The 21,367-nt window shown below is 42.6% G+C and overlaps 1 protein-coding gene across 2 annotated transcripts in view; it reads left to right on the top strand.

Moving 5' to 3' along the window:
- METTL24 (methyltransferase like 24) overlaps window positions 1-21,367 on the top strand; it is a 48,339-nt gene that overhangs the window by 8,728 nt on the left and 18,244 nt on the right. Inside the window, exons 2-4 of one of the 2 annotated variants that reach the window (XM_072332539.1) lie at window positions 6,629-6,727; window positions 8,915-9,054; window positions 13,926-14,154. In XM_072332539.1, coding sequence (XP_072188640.1) covers window positions 6,629-6,727; window positions 8,915-9,054; window positions 13,926-14,154 — 468 coding nt within the window. Of the gene's footprint in view, window positions 1-6,628; window positions 6,728-8,914; window positions 9,055-9,217; window positions 9,398-13,925; window positions 14,155-21,367 lie in introns of those variants that run through there. The other variant, XM_072332540.1, reaches the window with a different exon arrangement.

Genomic DNA, 21,367 nt, shown 5'->3' with positions numbered 1-21,367 from the left:
TGAATTGCTCTTTAGGCTGGGAAGTGAGTGGATCACTTCCTTAAAGACGTTGGTACTCTACTTGGAAGAGGGAGAGAGCTGTGCAAGTATGAAACACTTTTATTCCTGTGAAAGTGGAAGTGTTTTCCCTTTAAATCACTTTTTTTTTGGCCAGTTTTTAGCCCTAGGCAAAGCCTGCTGAAGCCAGTGCATAGACTGCTAGAGACATCCCAATCTTTACATCATGATTAGAGCGCTGGAATTTGCACAAAATAAACTCAGCTTATCTGGCTAGCTGCATATTTACTGATAAAGTCTCTGTTGTGGGCGGTGTTTTGAATATTGAGATGAAGCCAGCCTAGGGGAAAATAGCTATTTTTTTCCCACCTCTGTAGTATGGTTTATGACACCTCTCATATTTTCTCAACTAAAGAACTTCCTTTAAAGCTGTTAAGCATACTGATTGAAACCCCCAGTTTGGACTCTGCTTAGCAGAAGTCTGAATGTGACAAACAGTGGCCAGTGATTGCTGTGTCTGTTCCTGGCTGTCCTTATCCTTAAGTGCTGGCACATAGGCACTGCAGATAATTCAGTTGATTAACTATTAGGCTGTTAGACTGCTTAAGCAGTTTTGAGAATTTGCCTCCATAAATTTCAGACCATCTTAGCTCCTGGTCTCATCTCCATCAGATGAGTTACCACTCTGTCAGCCACTGGATAGTGCAGGAATACATTAGATGTGGCACTTCCTGAGTTGCCTACAAAATGACATTTCGGCTAGTGCTCTGGATGCTTTCTGTCAGCCATGGGCCTGCTCCCTGCCTGCTACCCGTGTGTTGCCGGAGCCTGGGTCTGCCATTGGGTTTACAGAGGGCTGGCAAGCTGCTTCCTGACACCTGTGTCCTGCTGAAGCCAGGGATTCAAGTTGGATTCAGCAGAGCATTAGTCACTCAGTCTTCAATGCATCCAGCCCTGCCTTGTTAGTTTTGGAAAGGCCTCTGAACTGTCCCAACGCTGTGTTCTAATTCTTTGAGCAGTATAAATTCTGTTACTTAATGGCGGTGCCAAGCATCTTTTTTTCTTTGTTTTCTTTCTTTCTCTGATATGTGCTTTTTATATGAGGTGCTTGTTTTGGTGGGAAAGGCCCAAAGTTAAAAGCAGAATCTGAAAGAGTGGAATGGGCTGTACCCTGGGGCACATGCTGGTCTTGGTGTGCTGTGGGAGATGCAGGCCTTGCCAGCCCTGGGGCATCACAGGACACAGAAGTTGTGCTTTAGGTGCAAGCTTCAGGCCTGGGAAGTGAGCACTGGTGGTGGGCTGTCAAGTCAAACCATGGGGTGACACTCAGAGCAAGCTGCCTGTGGTCTCTGCCACCAGCAAGCAGAGTTAGCAGCACCCCGTAGGAGGGGATAGTGCCCAGAAGGTGAAGGAAAGCCAGGTGCATCCTAGGGGATCCCTATTTGGTATAATAAAACACACCCAACCTGACACACAAACACCTCTGGGTATTAAAATTCTTCACGCGCAAGTTGTGTCAAAACCTCATTTAAATTTAAGACATCTCCTTATTAATGCAGAAAGCACTTCTGTCACATTGCCATTTTCCATCAGCAGGATTTAATTTTCTAAGTGGCCTTGCTGCAGGGGAGAACCTGCCTCTATTAATTAGATTGCTTGCTTGCTCATCATGGCGCAAGACTTCTATTCCTCAGCATGACGTTCCATGGTCAAATCTCAGGATAGAGCACATCAGTTTGATGGCACTGGGGCCCATCTGTGGGATGGACTCGGTATGTGGTCAACTTGTTGCACAGCATGCAGCTGCTACCTACAGGGAACAGAGCAATGGTGGAATTTGTTTTACTTGTGTCACATCTTGCTGCCCCAAATATCAGACATTTGGGGCTATTCAGACTTACTGAAGAATAAAGTGCAACAAATCATTAGGTCAGACTCGCAACTAAAGAGTGGACACAGCACTATAAAATAAATGGCTGTAAGATATTTTTTTGTGTGTCTGAGAGTCTGATCTGGGCTTCCTCATCTCTGATGTTAAATGTCTATGGGGTGGATTCATCTCAGACAGTCCTCTACACTGCCTTTGCAGTTAATGGAAAGAAATGGAGGTTTCCAGTGTGTGATTCATCTTTCTTATTTTAGGCATCTGCTCTGTAGTGAGATGAATCACACCCCTAAAGAGCCTGTCTGCCTCATCTGTCCTGTCAAATAACCGCTTTCCAGCTGACTGTGGGACTGTGGTCCCAGGTTGTCCTCGCAGTGTGAGTGTTCTTTCACTCCTGGCTCTCCCCTGGAGTCAACCAGCTAATTGCCTCCAAGAATGTGGGAGTTCATCAGGGAACATTTGCTGCTGCAAGAGCTACGCTGCCGTTAGCATGACAAGCAATGTACCCGGGTTGGCTCTGCCCTCACCTTCAGCTGCTCTCCCACACATCTCAGCAGACTTTGCTTTGCTGGGTACATATCTCCTTCAAATGCTGACATGTGCCATGCAGCCAGCATGTATTGCTGGGTTGCCACACAGTGCTTTCACTGCTCAAGGAACACTTGAATTGAAAACACCAAAACCCACAAAACTGTATGCTCAGGGGCTTCAAAGGTAGCCTGAAGAAGATGCCCCTGTCCTGTCAGTCATGTCTAGGGGCAGTCTTCTCTAGCTTTCAGGAATGTGACCCTGTAAATACATGTCTGCTTTGTCATTATGTGACACTTTGTAATTTGAATCCTTGAGAACAACAACAGAAAAAATACTGCAAAATTTCACCCAAGAGCAAAAATTGTTCAGCCGTACCTTTCCAAAAGGGGCAAACATAGTGGTTTGCAATGTAAAGTCGGAACAACTAGAGATGTATGGAGAAATGTATGTCATTTGTTTCTATGGCTAGCAATATTGATAGAGTTTATTGCCATGAGTGCTTTTCATTCATATTTGGATCTGTCTTAGTTGTTGCTGTCTAGTCAGAGGGTTTTATATTTTCACCTCATTTAAGATCTGGTGTATGTACTGCCAACTCTTTTCTTTCTTCATTGGAAGCAACAGACTTCTAGGCAGGGCACTGGGATTGCAAACTTTTTGTTTATGGCTGGTATTTGCTGTTAAATAGGAAGGAGACTTACAGAAGGGAAAAATTAGTTACTACTGATAATAAAACCAAGGGAAAATTCCTGACTAATCCCATTTCAGTTCCCATTTCCAGCAGAAGGGAGGGAAAGGATTGGACTGTTTGAGTTACTGGACTGAAACTGTACAGTTGATCAGGGAAGAATTTCATTATTTATACTGCTGTGTTCGAGTTCTGGTTAACCTGTGTTCTGCAGGGAAAAGTAACCACTGATTTTGACCAGACAGGTCAAAAAGAAATGTCAGTCTGTACATGTGAAATAAGTGGGAAAAAATAAATCAGACCTTCAAGTGGATCTTTAGCTTTCTTAGTAAAGCAATGGCATCGACTTAATGTGGTTATCTCTTCTCCATGAAAATGTAAGCATCACTCTGGGTAACATCTTTTAGATATCCACTATAAGTAAGGGAATGAGGAAGATGGTGTCTGATATTGCTTGTGATAAAGTCTTTCTGAAGACTGGCATTTTTTCTTACAGTGCTAACCTCAGGTCATGTGCTTGTAAATGAAACAACATATGCATAGAGATGCTTCAGGATATTTAGGAGGATATTTTAAAGTTATTTCCAGGAATAAGCCTTTTTTCCCAAAGCAGCTGGTTCAGAGGAGCCTCGTACCTTTTGTTTGCGGAGCTCATGGGAGCAAATGCTGTAGAAGAGGCTGAAAATCAGCTGAAAATCCATCAGCAAGGGTTACAGATGAAACAGGGAACAGCAGCTGCAGGAGGGCACTTGGTAAGCCCTGAGCATGGCCATACTGCACTGCCAATGTCAGCAGGTTGCCCCCCTGCAAGAGACCTGTTTCAAGAGGTGCGCTCTGTTTTCATCCCCATCCACCATTCCAGGTCTTATTGTAGTGTAATGACTGAACTGCTTAGTGTGGGTGTTCAGCAGGTGTCAGAGCAGATCTCTCAGATGTATTCATTAACGAATGGAAGTAGGCTTCTTCATTGCAAGGAGCCAGTTACCAAGGGGGGTGTTTTGAAGCTATTCACAAGCATTGCCATGAATTGGGAGCTCTGTTCTCATCAGTCACAGAAGTAGCATTTGTGCGGTGCTCATAAATGCAAAGAAATTGATTTATTTTATTTTTTCTTTTGTATGTGTGTGTGTATGAAGCTGACTTAGTAAGCCACTGGGCTTTTTATCTTCCTTTTTGTGTGTTTGTTGGTAAGTTTTGGAGACCTACCAGTGGGAAGGCAATTTGTCATCTTTAAAATTTTAAGCAGCTGAGAATAAGCCATGGTGCTTCTCTGGTGCTGCACTCACTGGAAAAAGAACCTTACTTTAGGATTAATTAAAAGGGTTTTGTTTTGTTCTTTTTCCTTTGTCTTCTCTGTTCTCACACTGGCTACCCTGTAATTCTGCTACCTAATGAGGTACTTCTCATGCAAATAGATTGTGGAATAACGGGGCTCAGATGTTTAGGTGTCTGGGGTTTCTTTTGCTTGAAAATGATTGTCAGCCTTCATTTTCTTTTCAGCTTTCGAGCCTGTTGAAACAGCGGCATTCCTGTCGTTGCAAGCGTTATTCAGCCGTGTGAACTCTGACTCATTCTGAAAGATTACACACTTCTGCCTCCCGAGTGTGCACCTATCCTCCCGCTGTGCTAGTTGCTTGCAGGCTGCTGCCTGAAAGCAGTGTCTCAGGGTACATGCTGCTGCAGAGCTTTATGGCTGCCTGGCACTTGGCATGGTGCTGTGCAGGATGTAGGAGCCCTTAGCTATTGCAGGCAGCAGGCTTCAGGGTGGGAGATGCTACTTCTGTCTATTTCTGGAAAAAGAAAAGGAATAATTATTAAATATCCTTTTCAACATCTCTTTGCAGCAAAACGTAACAATACAAAAAATAAAGAGCTCACCCTGAAGGAACAATAACCCTCATATGGACCTCCTGGCTGCTGTTCACTCCAGCATGTTTACTTAGGCTGAAAAATTACTAGTTTATAGTATCAGCTCAAGGCAAACTCCATCGGGTCTGATGGTCCTCTTTTATCATTTCTGTTTTCTGGTTTTGCCTTCTCTTTTTCTTTTCTGTGTCCCTCCCTGCTGTCTGAAGGTGCTTTTTGTCACCACCCAGGCTCATGGTTTCCAGTAGAGCCAACTGCTGCCTTCCATCCAGCACTGCCCACCAGCCCAGGTCTTGGACTGAGCTTCTTACCTCTGCCATTTGACTCCATTCAGGCTAGTGATTTGTTACTTCTTTTCTTTTTCCAGAGCTTCTTTGGAAATAAGGTCCCGTGATAACCCTCCATTTATTTTTATTTTTTATTTCTAATTTTTTCTCAGAATCATAGAAGGGCTGAGTTTAGAAGGGCCCTCTGGGTCCATCTGGTTCAGCTCCTGCTCAAACAGAGACACTCAGAGCAGAATGCCCAGGCCCATGTCCAGGTGGCTTAGCTTGTAGTTTATTGAAAGTTAGAATAAATTTTATGGGGGGAAAAAACACACTCATCCTGTTTACTAAGGAAGCTCAGTTAATCACAACTGATTAAAGGAAAGCTTGACATTACCTGCCTAGCCATAGCAGTGAGCTATCACTCTCAAGGATGAAGAACTGGGAGAAATCAGTCTTAATGCAGTACAACTTAAGACTGTGCTTGTATTTCTATCTACATGATGGCAAAAGGTAACATGTCTATACTTCCTAGCATGACAAAAGTGGGCAGAATTTGGAGAAGGTACTGCAGATGTGAGCAAGAGTCCTACTGCTATGAGAGTGCGTGCCTAGAAGACCTTTTCTGTTCCACTTTGAGAAGGAACTGTTGTTTCATAAAGTGACAAGATCCCTAAGGTTCAGATCTGATGGGCCTCATGGGGTATACACAGAACATCCGCTACAACTAGTTCCTTGTTATTAAAACGAGGAGTTGTAGGGCTAAAGGGAGCCATGCTGGTATTTTTCTGGGAGAACAAAGAATTCTGGTGTACCTCATCAGTCAGGTGTGGGGTACAAAGAGGTTTTTTCGCAAAAAATGTGAGCATTCTTTTCATATGCATCTGTATTTTGAAAAAGGAAAGAGTTTGGTGGGATTTCTTTTGGTGATTAGTGTTAGGGTACAAACCTTGCTTTCAGCGAACAGACAGATGAGATAGATGCAAAATACAAGGGAGAAATTTCACTCTTTTTAGATGTCCTGCTCTTGGATTTAGGTACTCAGAGTTTTGTTTCCTTTGTTCATTTATATAAACCAGGACTTACTTGGGTGCCTCAGAATAATTGTGGCAACATTTGAGTTTTGATAAAGAGCTGGGTTTTTTTGTTGTTCTGAATTAACCATGTCTGCTTTTGATTGTGATAAATCATACTTGGGTGCTTTATCACAGTAGCTCAAATGCTACTTTATTCTGAAATAACTTTGAAGAGCAGACAAGTCCCTAGGAAACTTTATTTGAAATGAAATCTCCTTAATTTGTTGGCTGTTGCATTTTATGCTTGTACTGAGAAATTAATACTGTTCCTTTAAGGTATTTGTTTTATTTCATTTCTGTATTTATTTTTGCTTTGCAGACTGTAAGGTGGCACATTGAACTGCAGCCATGGGCAAGTCCAACTCCTTCCTTGAACTATGAAGCCTTGAGGTTCCTGAAGTACATTAGCACTTCTCAAGTAGGTTCTTATTTCAGTTCTGTCTGATACAGTCTGTTCCTTCACAGATGAGGAATTAAGCTCACACCAAACTCTTTTTGCAATTGCTTTTGGATATAAAATCTATTTCTAAAGTTGCTCAACTTCAGAGTGATGATCAACATGAATGTGAAGGTCAAAACTCAGGGTAGAAAGTGTCCATGTGAGTTCTTTGTAGAAACATCACTTCTGCAGAGCAACATGTGTGAATCATGAATTTATTTCCTACGATAAAAGCAGAAAAAGTACTGGAAGGCCACTATTCTCAGAGTGGTTGCTTTAGATATTCAGCAATTAGCCCTTGAATGCAGATGTAATCATACCATCATTTACGCCAAAGAGCAGCAAAAAACCTCAGGTCACCATCATGTCATTCATAAAAGAATTTCTTTGTCAGAGCAATGCTTTCAAAGCCGAGACAATAGACTCACCTGAAACATGTCTGAAAATATTCTGCTCCACCCACAGTTGGTAGCTGGGAGGGCAGCAGGGCAATGTCTTACCCTCCAGCTTCTGATACCTCTGGCAAAATGGTCAGAAACATGAAGAGGACATCTCTTCCTGGCACTGAGTGGACTGGGGACAAGAAAACACAGCAAAAGACCTGTGTAGAGCTGCTTGGTTTACAGTACAGAAGTTCAGGCTGAGGAGGCATATTAAGCTGAAAACAGCCCTCATCTCATTGACTTAATAAACAGTGGCAGATGCTGCTAAATTCCACTAGTTAGGGCAAAACCTACAAGGACTTCAGTTAGCAGAGAATTGATTGATTCTGACACAGTAATCAAGAACTTTCATTCCCAGAGTAACTGACCCTGGGGACAAGTGTAAGTGAAAACAAAAAATAAAAAAAAAGAAGAGAAACTCTTGTTTCTGACCTGGCAGATGTTGCAGGATTAACAGCTGAAGGGCTGATAGGAACATTTCTGGAAATGGGTTTCATTTTAATATCAAGAGCTGTTAAAATTGCTCCAAGTTCTGAGTGTTGAAATTGCTCATAATACCATGAATCAATTAAGTGGCAGCACTGAAGGATCTTTTTATTTTTCCATAGAGAGCACATTTTTCTTCCGTGTCTTGAAATTAGTGCTTGTTGTCACAGTGCTGTTTATTCTTTGAAGGGAAAGGAGTAGTGGGGTGCAGTGCAAATCATCACTTAAAACTTAGTAAATCCTGAGAGCAGCATGAATAGGTGCTTTATTAGCTTTTATGAATTTTCCATGAGAGTTTGGAGCTAAGCTGGAGTAAGGAGGTGGTGATGCAGCTTGCAGTTCTGTGAATGTAGTGCTCCACATAATTATATTTCAGTGCTTAAGCATCTTTAACAAATCAGACCTTTATTTACTTATCATGAAGCACATGGTGGAGATTGCCTACCGTAGGAAAGGCTGGATTTCAGCTGTCATTTTCACCCCTGCTCTTGTCTCTGCTGTCATAATTTCCACTTTTTGTTGTTTTTGTTTGGCTGTCTGACAGTGCTACCTCCCGTCACTGCAGGCACAGTTAGTGCTGGGTTCAGAGAACAATTTCTGAGTCGTGATGGCCTGGCTGGGCTCCTGCAGGATCTGCATTGCTTCTCCTTTTGCATTACTTTTATTCTGACTTGAGACTCTTGAAACATAAGCGGGCAGAGTACAGAAACATATGTTATGATTCCTCTGTTTAGTTAAACACTTGCTAAAATCCCTTTGTAATTGGATAGGGGCTGTTTCAAGGTCATGGTTAAATCTTTCTGGGAGATCCAGGACCCTGCAGGTGTGGTGTACAGCATACATTGCAGTGACGCTGCGATCTGTTATTCCAGTGTCGAACTGTGACAGGATTTCAACATGATTCAGAATGCAGAACCTACAAAATGGTTTGAAAGGGGAAAAAAAATAGACATTTTAATGCTATAATGACGTCTTGTCATGAAAACCGATTTCAGGGCATAATGCTAATGTTTAATTATTTGCTTTTTAAACTGCGTTGCTCTTTGGGGGATTATGTAATCCTTGAATTTCACTAAGCAGAACAGACAAACAAGGGAAAAAAGTGTTCGAGTTTCCATAGCTGTGCATCAGATTGACAAGCAGATTTAAACAAAACTTCTCTCCACTCTTTACCCAGAAGGCAAATTTAAAAATTAAAAGGTAAGCCTTAAGATGAAACGTTCTTTGATTTCAACAGATTTCATGTGAGCACATGAACCTGAGCAGCCTGGGGGGCAACTCTGAAGCCATGAAGAGGCCCTGGTCAGTCTGTCTTGATGAGAGGTTTAGCCTCATCCACCGGCTCAGAAACAAGCAGTGCCGTCTCTATTCCCTGGGGTAAGTGCTCCATTTAACAGACAGCAGATCTTTCCGTGATGCATTCTAACATCAGAAAGCCTTCTAAATGCAGCACAGGTTGAGGCAAAGCTGTCTGTTAAAATACTGGCTTTGTTCAGTTGTGTTTATTGTGTGCTGATGTGCTTCTGTAAACTCTTTTTAGGGAGAAACCTTTCTGCAAGGAGGGTCTTCATTTTCCTTCACTTTTCTGTCAGTATGAAACCAAATTGCCTAATGGCGAGTAGCAAGTGGTAGTTCCAGCAGAAGAAGATGGAAATTAGTGAGATAAACTGAGGAGCGTACAGCATCTTTCCTGAGCAGAAGTGACTTGCGTAATTGCCAGGTACTTCAGCAGTGTTACTTACAAAACTTCATTAACTACCCCTGGGATGAAACTGTACATTTCCATATGAGAGAGTGTTTGCTGAGAGCTTCAGGGGTGATGTGTGCCGAAGTGATAATAATGAAAGCAGTCGTTGGCTTTATTTTAAAATGTTTACAGTGTGGATGTTGTTTACAGCACCTGAGATTGAAGTCATCGCTCTTGACTGAACTGAGGCCTATTTCCCTGCCGTTAATACCTCTGCCTCCTGGAAGGATGAGGGAGTGGGTCAGGCCTCTGGTGCTTTGCAGTGTGCCCCCGTGCACCAGTAGGGCTATCAGCAGGACCTGCGGCCACAATACTGCTGCCCCACACAGTTTTGCTGTCCTGTGAGCCAGCTTTAGTTTGGGGAATGCTGAAAGACTTCATCTCCCTTGAGCCAGCACAGGCTGAGCTGATACTGAGCTATGAGGGTCAGATTCCTTGGAGAGTGAGGAGCTCTCAGCTCTTATTCAGCTATATCTGTTGAATATTGCTGCAGCAGATAACAGTGCCACACCCCTTAGTTTGAATCCTGTCTGCGGAGAGCAAACTCCTCTTGAGGAATTACTTTCTGAGTGTTTTTTATAATCCATTTCAAATGATGCTTCCTTGGTTTTAATGCAAAATGTAGGTGTTTTTTTTTCTCAGTTTTTCACATTGCTGGGCAAGTTTAGAGAGATGCTGTGTTATCCCACACGTAGGTCCAAATTATACCTGCTCAGCTGCAGTACTGGCACGTTGCCACAGGCTCCTTCTGGTATTGTGGAGGGAGAGGCGGGTGCATTTGGTTGGAAAATCAGGTAAGCTGAGCAACCTTCTGGAGGCAGCTGTAGCTTTCCTTTGAGTATAGAGGAAGTCTAATGTGACTGCTGACTTTAGATGTCTTGGCAAAGTACCCATTGTTCAGTGGAATTAACTTGAAGGGTAACATCTACATTACATGCTCATTAATATTGGACCTGAGCTCCGGTGCTAACGTGCTTTTATTGGTATTTCTGATATTTTGAATGACATTTTCGTTGAGTCAGTCAGACACAAGGCACAGTTGATTTAATTTATTCTGGAAAATGCAGGTTTGACAGAAAACTGACCAGCACTAAGATAACTTGCTGATGGTTGTGAACAAGCCTGATCTGAAGAGTATATTCCAGTAGTCTGTGTGGAGCTGCTCTTGATACAGTACCAATGCCAGACTTTCTGTAGCAGTAGTGCATTAGGCTTAGCGGAGATTGAAACTGATGCTGTCTCTCCCATAAATCATCAGGTACACATGTGCAGTAAATAACCAGCTGTGATGTCTCTTGTGAAACAGCTCAAAAGTAAAGAAGAAATATTTGGGCTTAAGGAGGAGCAGTTTTTCAGCCTTCAAATTCTTTCTGCGGTCTTTAGAGCTTGTTACTGCGTAAGTCTTCTGTCAGACTCACTTCCTTTAGCTTTATGACAGACAGAAAAATAATTCTGTTCTGAGCAAGACAAAAATCCCCTTTAAATGTTTTTGTTATCTCATACACTTCATAAAGAGCAAATGGGGAGCAGCTGCTCTCAACAAAGAACTTCCTTAGCAGAAGGAATGGATGGAGGACAAATGTGAAAGTTCAGCGTATGTGTGGCTGGGAATCCTGAATTAAATCCATAAATCATTAGAAATTGAAGAAAACTTGTTTAGATGTCGCCTTCATGTATGCTGTAGAGGAGGCTGCTTGTGAACAGGAGTGAGCAGCGTCTGTAATTTCTAGAGGTTTTTTTCAGATGAGCATTAGTGGCTTCCAGTACTGGAAGGCAGCGGTGTTTGTGCTTGGGGGCACAATTTCCTGGTGTGATATGTAATTGCAGCGTGCATTAGTGAGCTGTAGTTATTAGTGCTAAATCTGCTTAGATTAAGCTAAGTCTGTTACAAACACAACAGGCAGGCACTCGAGCTGGGATGCTATAAATGAATAGGATATCAGAAACATAACCGGTGAGGTTTAAAGAGTCTTACTGTGGTGCCACTTGAAACCTATTTTAAGAGGCTCTTAATGTGTAGGGGCTTTAGGATCCAGGCAGGGGATGCTTCTTTTTGTTATGAGCCGAAGAACTTGGTTATCTGTCTGCCTCTGAATAAAAGAAAAAAAGAGAGAAACAATAAGACCAGAAAGGGAAAGCTGGACCCTAATATACATGCTCTGTCCTGTGGTCCCTTTGGGACCTGGAGCACCCCATGGGAACTGGCTGTGGGGACACAAGCTTTCCTGTTCCTCTTGTGTGGGATGCATTTTCTGCTGCTGTTAAGGCTCACCTTCGCCCCTGCTGCAAGGTCAGTCATCAACCCTTGTCTCTGGAGATGAGTTTTGTCTTCTGTTCTGCAGGAAAAACAGGTTCATGTCCCTACCGTTTTTGATTTATGTTACTGGAGAGAGCAGCTGGTCCCTCCTGATGGCCTCCCTGTTCTTCTGTCACCTTTCTTAAGGTCGTCTTCTTTTATTTATTTATCTTTTGAAAGTAACACAAAGTCTTCCTTAGGAAGCCTCATTTTTTTACTTCTCTCGTGCTGTGTTCTCACTTGGTGAGATCACATGTGAGCCTTGCATTTTTCAGATCTTCTGGAGATGACCTTATTTTGTCTTATAAACGTTTGTGATTGATTAGATATCTCTTCAGGCATAAGCTTGATCCATTGCCAGCGTGTCAGACGATCTACCAGCACTTTCTTCACCCTCAAGTATTATTTGTTCTGTTTTGCACCACTTTGCAGTCCACGTGTGAATAACAATCTGCTCAAAGGCAGCCTGAGGTCTGCCTGCATCGGAAGCATCTGGCCCTCTGGATTGCACAAGCTGCAACTGTTAGAAGTGTGTCACAGATGCATGTGTCCATGGGTTGGTGGTAGGCTCATCGCTCTAGTGCTGTATTTGACCCAAACAATTTGTATTTTGTTCATTTTTCAGCCAGCTTTTCATTCCAAAGGGATTACACTGGTCTTCATTCATCTGTGTCCCTTCTGTAGAATGTTGTATGCAAACAAATGTGCCAATTCACTCAGTTAACTTTGGAACTTTTTTCCTAATGTATTTTGAATGTATTAGAAAAAAAAACTGCTCTTCTCCCTCCTACACATCTGTACAGGCTGGAATCATGTGAAATATGATTGTTCTTAAAAGCATGTTATGCTGTTCTTGCAGTCTTTGTATCCTTCTGCTTGCCCAGAACTCCTAGAGAGGGGAAATGGTTCAGTGGAGAAGCTTTTGGGGCAGCGTTGTCCTGGGCTTGGCCAGTATGAAAGCAGATGTGATCCCACGTTAAGTAACTTCCAAATCATATCCTCTTGGCAACTTTGTTTCAGGAGTTGGATTCATTTTATTTTAGCAGTATACCATCTATGCAGAACACTTAGTGCTGGCTTAATGTCATCTCCTAGAATAGCGTGATGTAAAATGTATCACATTTTATATATATTGATGCAATTAGCCAGAATTATTTCAGATTCAAACAGTTTTGAAGATAAATGCCTAAGTATAATTGTGTTGTTGTCTAGCAGATCCTTTGGCAGTACACTGAAAAATACTGCCCAGCAGTGGTTTGTTTCTGGTGGATAAAGGCCATGCTATTAGTATGGATTGGAAATTCTCTATTAGTACGACTGGTTGAAGCACTGATTAAAAAACTTGATTACCTCTCCCACACTACCTGTGTGTGTGTTTCCAACAGCATGATTTTGATTAAGTTTAAGGTTTAGCACATGATTTCAACCATGCTTGGTACAAGCTTGTATGGGTAGCAGTGAAGAGGGCATCATGTTTTACACAGTGGGGAGTGCCTGCAGGCCAGATATCTGATTGCAATGGCAATGATTTCTTGAATCCCATGTGAATCATTTTGCAGTAGGAAGTGGGAATATGGAATAGCCTTGTAAAGCCCATATTTATCTTGCAGAGACAAGGGAATGCGGTGACATGTTTTTTTCTATCCAGTGGGGCTGTTTGTCTTTCTTCTTCTTTGGGGATCTTTGTGAAATTAGCATTAATCTTTCTTTGAGTGTAAAAACACTTTTGCTGTTGGGAAGGAAGTAGTATTAAATTCACATTTTAATTTTCCTGTACATGGAGAAGAGAGAAATTTGGTTCTTGTGTCCTGTCCCGGCTATTGGTCATTGTGGCACATAGTTGTATAGGCATGGCAGAAAATAAGTCTGATTTTTTACAAAAATGGTGTTGTATGCATTTTAATTATATTTGCTCTCCCATTTCTGTTCCTTTAAATTTCCTTTATCTAAGTACTTATTCCAAATCTTCAGCACACATCATTGCAGTCCATCGGCTTTATTTCTGATAATCTCATCAGAATTAGGATTAGATTGTGTGCAGCATCATGGATAAATCCAAAGAAGCAGCATAACAGCTTCTCCACTTTGCTTCAGAAACTAACAGGCTGGAGTTTTTCTTCTTGCATGCCCACGAGTTCTCAGGCTGTTCTACTCACCGGTGGGTCTTTTGGCAGCATTAATCATTGCATCTTTTTTGTTTTGTAGACTAGGCAGTGATGACAACCAGTTTGAGATCAGCATGGCTAACAGTGGATGCGAGGTGCATCGCTTCGACCCCAGCATTAAGTCAGCACACATCCAGGAGGGTCAGCACCTCTGGTATCATCGCCTGTCTGTTGACTGGAGGGATCCCAACCCAGCCATTGCTGCACACAAACTTCACAGCAACACAAAGAAGCTGGGCACGATACTGAATGAATTTGGGCATCAGAAGGTAAGGACTTGGGTGGTATGGTTCTGACTGTTGTGACAGCTGCAGAGCTTCATTCTAGAGCAGGGGGTTAGGCCAGATGGCCTGCAGAGGTGCCTTCCAACTTCAGCCTTCCTGTGATCCTGTGATTCTTAGGAGCTCAGATGCTTTCCCAGGTGATCTCCTGACAATTGGTTTTCAGAAATACCTGCAGTGTGTTCCTTTCTGGAGTGTATTTTCTCTCTTGTTTTTTTCCTAGCTCTGGTAACAGCCACTTTGTTTTTAAATTGCAAGCCATATGTTTAATACTTCTCCTCACTTGCTTTTTTACTTCAGCTGGCTGAAGTGACACTGAGTGTTCATTTTTCCAGTCCTGTGGAAGTTCTGGTTATTGCCTGAGTAAGAGTTCTAAACTACTCGTGCTGCGCAGTTTACAAAGAGAAGAAATATGTGTAACAACAGTTAGAAATAGTAATTGATGGGCTGTTTACATTTGCAGGGTCACTAATCCTAATTACAGTCATCAACAAAAACATCCTGTTTTGAAACTGGCAGCACTCTGTTTTTTTTAACATTTCTTATTTTTTTTTTAAGGAACTGTAAATATCCCAGAAATGTTGGGTTCTCAAATAACTATTGCCAAAAGACATTTGAGGAAGTTCCTGACACACAGGATTAGGCTGCTTTCAAGAGAGATTTTCCCTCAGAGGATATACTAGTATGAATTGAAATGCTAATATACTTCATTGCCTGCAGCTAGTTCTTCATGTCTTTGTGGGTTTTTTGGTGGGGCTTTTTTGTTTTGTTTTGTTTTGTTTTTGCTTCTAAATAGGCAGTCTGAACTTAAGAGAGCTTTTCTGTAGGATTTATAAAGCAAGCAAGCAGTGCAACATTTGTTGGGTTTGTTATTATAAAATTCAAGATGTCCTTTTCAGTTCATTTCTTGCTTTTCTTTAGCCTTTTCTTTTGGTTCAGCTCTTCTGATTGAACCATTTTGAAGAACAGAAAAAGCAGCTTTTTTTTTCCTGCTTCTTAGTCATTCTGTAATTGTACTAGGTTGTGCATTAGTGAAACATCTGGGAGAGAGAGATGGCTTTTCTTTGACGTATGCCTTACATTGATTGTTTTGATTGTAGAAGAATCAGTCACAAAGGAAATGATTAATGACCTGATCCAGAAAAAGCATGTGAATGTTGTGATATAGCAGACCTTGCTGGGAACAGCTGATTGTTTATCATGGACTGGTACAGAGTGTTTGTGAGACTTGCTGTGAATTACAGGAGTGTAGCTATGAATTCTGAACCTATAGGGTGAAAACTGCTTGACATGAAAGCACCCAGCTGGAGGGCATTCCAGAACCAGTGCACATAACATGTGGGATCGAGGTTTTCTGCACAGCAGAGTTTATTTTAGTGTGTTGGCATGTTGTGAGCACCACACATGCCTCTTAGTCTGTGATCATTCAAGCTGCTCCCCTGTGCAAAGTTATGGCATTAGTGAGGTCAGGAGCTGACTTTCCCCAGCAAGTGTACAGCCATTACATACCTCACAGTCCTCTGACAGAGTTATAGGATTGTTTGTGTTGGAAGGGACCTTTAAAGGCCATGTAGTCCAACTCTCCTCTAATGAACAGGGGCATCTACAGCTAGATGAGGTTGCTCAGAGCCCTGTCCAGCCTGGCCTTGAATGTCTCCACTGAGGACAGGACTTCAACCACCTCTCTGGGCAACCTGTTCCAGTACTTTACCGCCCTTAATGAAAAAAACAAAAAAAACATGTCTTGTATCCAACCTAAATCTCCCCTTCTTTAGTTTGAAACCATTTCCCCTTGTCCTATTGCAACAGACCTTCCTAAAGTCTTTCCTCTTTTTTTTCTTATAGTCCCACTTTAGATACTGAAAGGCCTCTTTAAAGTTTCCCCAGAGCATTCTGTTCTTCAAGCTGAACAGCCTGACCTCATAGTGGAGGTGTTCTGTCCCTTGGATCATTTTTGTGGCTCTCCTCTGGATGTGCTCTAACAGGACCACATATCTCCTGTTCTGAGGATTCTGCATGTGGACACAGTTCTCCAGGTGAGGCCTCACCAGCACAGAGTAGAGAGGCAGGGTCACCTCCCTTGACCTGCTGCCCACGCTTCTTTTGATTCAGCCAAGGATACAGTTGGCTTTCTGGGCTGTGAGGGCACATTGCTGGTTCACATGTGACTTACCATCCTCCAGTACCCCAAATTTCTGTTTGGCAGGGCTGTGCTCCATCTTTTCATCCCTCACCTTGTATTGGTAGTGAGGGTTGCCATGACCCAAGGTGCAAGAATTTGCAGTTGGCTTTGATGAGCCATATGAGGTTCTCCTGGATCCACTGCTTGAGCTTTTCTAGATCTGTCTGGATGGCATCCCATCCCTCAGGCATGTCAGCCACACCACACAGCTTGGCATCATCCGCAAACTTGCTGAGAGTGTATTTGATCCCACTGTTCATGTCACTGGTGAAGGTACTAAAGAGCATCGATTTCAGCACTGACCCCTGTGGAACACCACTCATCACTGATCTCCATCCAGACATTGAGCAATAGATCACTATTCTCTGGGTACAATCTTGCAATCAGATCCTCGTTCACTAAAGAGTCCACCCATCAAACTCATATCTTTCCGATTTAGAGAGAGGGATATTGTGGAGAACCACATCAAAGATAGATTCTATCACCAGTTCTTCCTTTGTGCACTAGTGCAGGTATGCCATCATAGGAGGCCACTAGGTTGATCAGACAGAACCTGCTCTTGGTGAAGCCATGCTGGTTGTTTTGCATCCCCTTCTGTCTTCCATGTGCCTCAACTAGCTTCCAGGAGGATCTTTCCCAGCATAGAGGTGAAGCTAGCTCAGTAGTTCTCTGGGACATCCTTTCTGCTTTTCTCAAAAAAAAATTCTGATGATGCCATTTTACCAGTTAGCAGGGAACTGACTTGACCACTGTGTATTTTCAGATAAAACTGAGAGTGGCTTGGCAGCTACATTAGCTAATTCTCTCAGGAGTCTTGGATGCATTTGTTGGGACCCATAGATTTACGGATGTTCAGATTCCTTAGGTGGTCGTGATCCTGATCTTTGCTTACAGTGGGAGAGTCATTGCTCCCCCAGTTCTCACCTTTTGACCCATCTGCTTGAGGGGTGTGTGAAGAGCAATTGCCAGTAAAGGCCGAGGCAAGAACGCTGAGTACCTCAGCCTTCTCCTTGTCCATTGCTAACCGGTCTGCCTTTATTGTTCACTGTAGTGGGAGTAGGCATTCTTGGATTTTCCTTTTCTGGTTGATGTACTTGTAGAAGCCTTTCTTGTTCTTTGCGCCCCTTGCCAAGCCCATTTAGTGTTAGGCTGTGGCTGTCTAACCCTGTCCCTACACAGCCTAGCAGCATCCCTATACTCCTCCCAGGATACCTGTACCTTCTTCACATTTGGGAAACACCCAAAGAAATCTATTCTACTTACATCATCCTATTTGGCTTGTCTCTGCTTGGAGGGCAGCCTGAGAGGCTGTTTGCATTAAGACACCAGTAAGCTCCAATTTATGACAAGGACATCAAAGTAAAAACCGTGTCATTCACATTTTCATTCTTCTAGTGAATACAACTGGAATGTTCCCATGATTAAATAAGCTAATTCAAAACAGTTTCCAGAATATTTTCCAAAGTCCTTTTTTTCTGTTTTACTTAGTTAGAAATTTAAAACATGTTCTTCATTCCATTCTTTGTAACTTTAAAAATCCTTATGCCTACCCTCAAAGCTGCTCTGTTACCACATCAAGTCGGGAATTCCATGCAACGTAATTTGAAGTTAATGCCTACTTTTCTCCTTGCTTTTATTCTTTAAGATCTGGGATTTGATCCAAGACCCTCCAAGTGAATGAGAACATTTCCACTGACGTCAGGGACTTTGGATTGAGCTGTTGAAATGTGGACAGACAAGACCTCCTGCAGATCTTGACACTGTAGTCTTGAAAAGAAACCGTGCATTTTGGGCTGTTTGAGGGGCTTGTCTGCAAGGGCACCAAAGAACTTCACAGGCTTATTTCCCCACTGTGGCTTGGATGAGAGCTGTTGTTTAGTTGATGCTGGGACCCCTTCAACAGAAGTGGAAACTGTTATCATGACAAGAAACACAAGCAGGTCTTTTGCTGTTAGAGTGGATTTGAGAAAGCATTAAAAGAACTTGATCTTTCTAAAACACTGTGTGACATAGCAGTCTTAGTCCTGAGTGGAATGTAAATAGCCTGGAGGTAGAGGAATCATCTAATACTATAATAAGATGAGATTGAAAAAGGAAACATGCAGTCAGAGTGTTTGGGGAACCTATGTGAAAGAGAGAAGTCTTTTAAGTGCTGGAATAATCTCCAAAGGCTGTAGAGAGTTCTGTTTCCTGGATGCTAGGCTGAAAATTTAATGGTATAGGTTTTGAGAACAGTATTTTATTGGCTGTGGGAGTGATGTGAGGATAAAGATTAAAGTAAAAAATTGATCTTTCTCTTTGGATTTTTTTTTTTTCCTGCTAATCTTTTGCTGTGTATGGATGTATGGAATCTCTATAGTACACTGCTGATAAATAGTGAAGAAAAGCCACTGAATGCATATAATTTTGTTTCTTATTTAAGCAGAGTGCAGCTACAACTGGCTCTTTCATATTCTCACACAGACTCTTAGGGTAGGGGTGGTAAGGTACTGCTGTTCCCTTTGGATAGTTGATAGATGAATGGGGGGCTCCCTTCATGAAGGATCCCTGGATAATTGAAGTCAGAAAGGATTTTGGGAGGCCTGTAGTTCAGCTGCCAGGCTCAAAGAAAGACCAGCTCAGAAGTCAGGCTGCTGAAAGCTTTATGCAGTCTGGTCTTGGAAAGCACCGAGTTTTTCTCAGAATAGAGGCTGCACAGCTTGTCTAGGCGAGCTATTGTCCTGCTTGGTTATCCTAGTTGTGGAAGAAGTTTCTTATTCAGTCTGAAATCCCCCAATTTCAATTTATTTGCTGTCTCTTGTCCTCCTTCCATGCACTGCTGAAGAGTCTGTTGCTTTCTACTTGGGCACTTCCTTGTAGACTCTCAATGCTGTTGACCATTCCCCTTGCTCAAAGCCGTCTCCTGCCAAGGTTGAACAAACCCCATTTCCCCAGCCTCTCCTCTCAGGGTAATTGCTCCAGTATACAACCATGCTTGGCTCTCTGTTGAATTCACCTCAGTTTATCAGTGCCTGTATAGATGCATTCCATGCTTTTGGCCTTCTGCAGGGCCTTTCTCCAGGGAGGTTGTGGATGCCCTGTCCTTGGAGGTGTTCAAGGCCGGGTTGGATGGGGCCCTGGGCAACCTGATCTAGTAAATCTGGAAGTTTGGTGGCCCTGCCAGGCAGGGGGGTTGGAACTTCATGATCCTTGAGGTCCCTTCCAATCCAAGTCATTCTGTGATTCTGTGATTCTTTCTGCAGAGCTGCTCACTAGCCAGCCAGGAAGATTTCCAGCTCATAATATCTATCACAGGGCTTCTTTCCTCACTGACTGTAGGACTTGGTTTGCCCTTGCTGAATTTCACTGGGTTTCTGTTGGCCCATCCCTTCAGCCTGCTTGGGTTCCTCTGGATGGCAGCTCTACCCTTGGCTGCGTGTACTGACTGATCCAGCCAATTTGGTGTTAGCCACACAGGCAAGAGTGAAGTTCATCAACTCTTCCAGATCACTGATAAAAGTGTCAGCAAGACAAATTTTAGTATAAGCCCTGTGCTTGTAACTGACTTTCAGATAAATCCTCTGAGCCCAACCATCCAACCGGTTTCTTACTCATCTTGTAGAAGCAAGGGGAATTCATTCTCTTTTGTTTCAATCGTGCGTGTTCATTTGTGCAAGCTCTTAATTCAGTAGTAGTTTGCCGTGCCTTTTTCTGGATCTCAGCTGGTTAGATTTTGTGCTGCTACAAGTTAGGTTGTGTTTAACTCCTTCCATTCAAGTCCTCTTGAACAAATTGTCTAAAAAAGACCGTATTGTGCCATTGCAGATTATTAAAAGAAATTCAGAGTGATCTTTGAGTCCCAGTTTTGATTTGGAAGCTTTAAGTTAAACTGGCTTCTGCATGAAGGATTGTGTGACAACCTGGCCAACAGGTGTATGTTTCATGTTTTAGAATGTGCTTAGTTTTAATGTTTCAAAATCAAAATCCTTCTCCCTTTTACCTGTTATTTAATACTCAGCACAACCTGAAAATTTTACACCCTGCAGCCTTACTGATTAATGACCTCATTTCCTCCTAGGCAAGTGATTTATCCCTTGCTTCATCTCCTGAAGCAGGTACTGCAGAGTCTACTTCATGCTGCACTTTCAGCTCTTTGAAAACTGGTGTGGAAGAGCAAAGATTAAAGAAAATTGATTTACCATTTTGATTTTAAGTCACCTCTGCTGGTACTACATCAATAAATACAAAATAAAAGCTTGGGAAAAAAAGATGTATAACAAGTTAATTGCTTGCAGAGGTTGGATTTTAACGAAACAAAAAATTAGCTCCCCAGATTGGGAAAAACCCACCTTCAAGTTTTGGAGCAACCTTTGTGCTCCTTGGGACTGCAGGGACCAGAGCAGTCTTCTGAGGTTTTGATTCTGCCCTGAGCTCAGGATGAGGAGCCAGAAGCTCAGAGCTGAGTCTTCTTGGCCTCTGCTACTGCAGCTGAAGATGGCCCCGCTGGGCTGGGAGCACAAGTTCACTTCGACTCTCCGCTCCATTTATTGTAGTGTCAGAGAAGGCCAAATGGGACCAGATCTCTTGAATCACTGCATCATGCGGATCCCTAAGTAAATGTTTGGAGTTCTATCTTAAAAGGGCTTCGTTTGTTTTCTTTGCTGTACTGTTTTTCCAGAATCTCAGTTCTAGGATGAAGGAAAACATCCTTAATCTGACTTTTAGCCATATGAGTTTCAGATATTTAGGCTTAAGTGGCCCTTTTTCTGTAGCTCCATTTTACTCCCTGGATGTATTTGTGAAGAACAGTCTTTGTTTAGTTAGGGTTATCACACCGGCCTCTAAGTCTCCTCTGACAGGAAAGAGCCAGTGTTTTTCATGCCATTTTGTTAGTATATGGCTGCCTCCCTTGCAGAAGAGGAAAGGCACACATTAGCACAGCACCCTTTTGCACCTAGCAGACAAAATATCATACGTATAAGAGCTTATAATCTAAGTGAATGACCTGCTGAGGGGTGAAGAAGTGTTGTCTCCACTAAA

This window comes from Excalfactoria chinensis, chromosome 3 (genome assembly GCF_039878825.1).
Source record: "Excalfactoria chinensis isolate bCotChi1 chromosome 3, bCotChi1.hap2, whole genome shotgun sequence".
Lineage (NCBI taxonomy): Eukaryota > Metazoa > Chordata > Aves > Galliformes > Phasianidae > Excalfactoria > Excalfactoria chinensis.
Note: the sequence above shows the minus strand (reverse complement) of the source record. Positions and strands in the feature narration are given on the sequence as shown.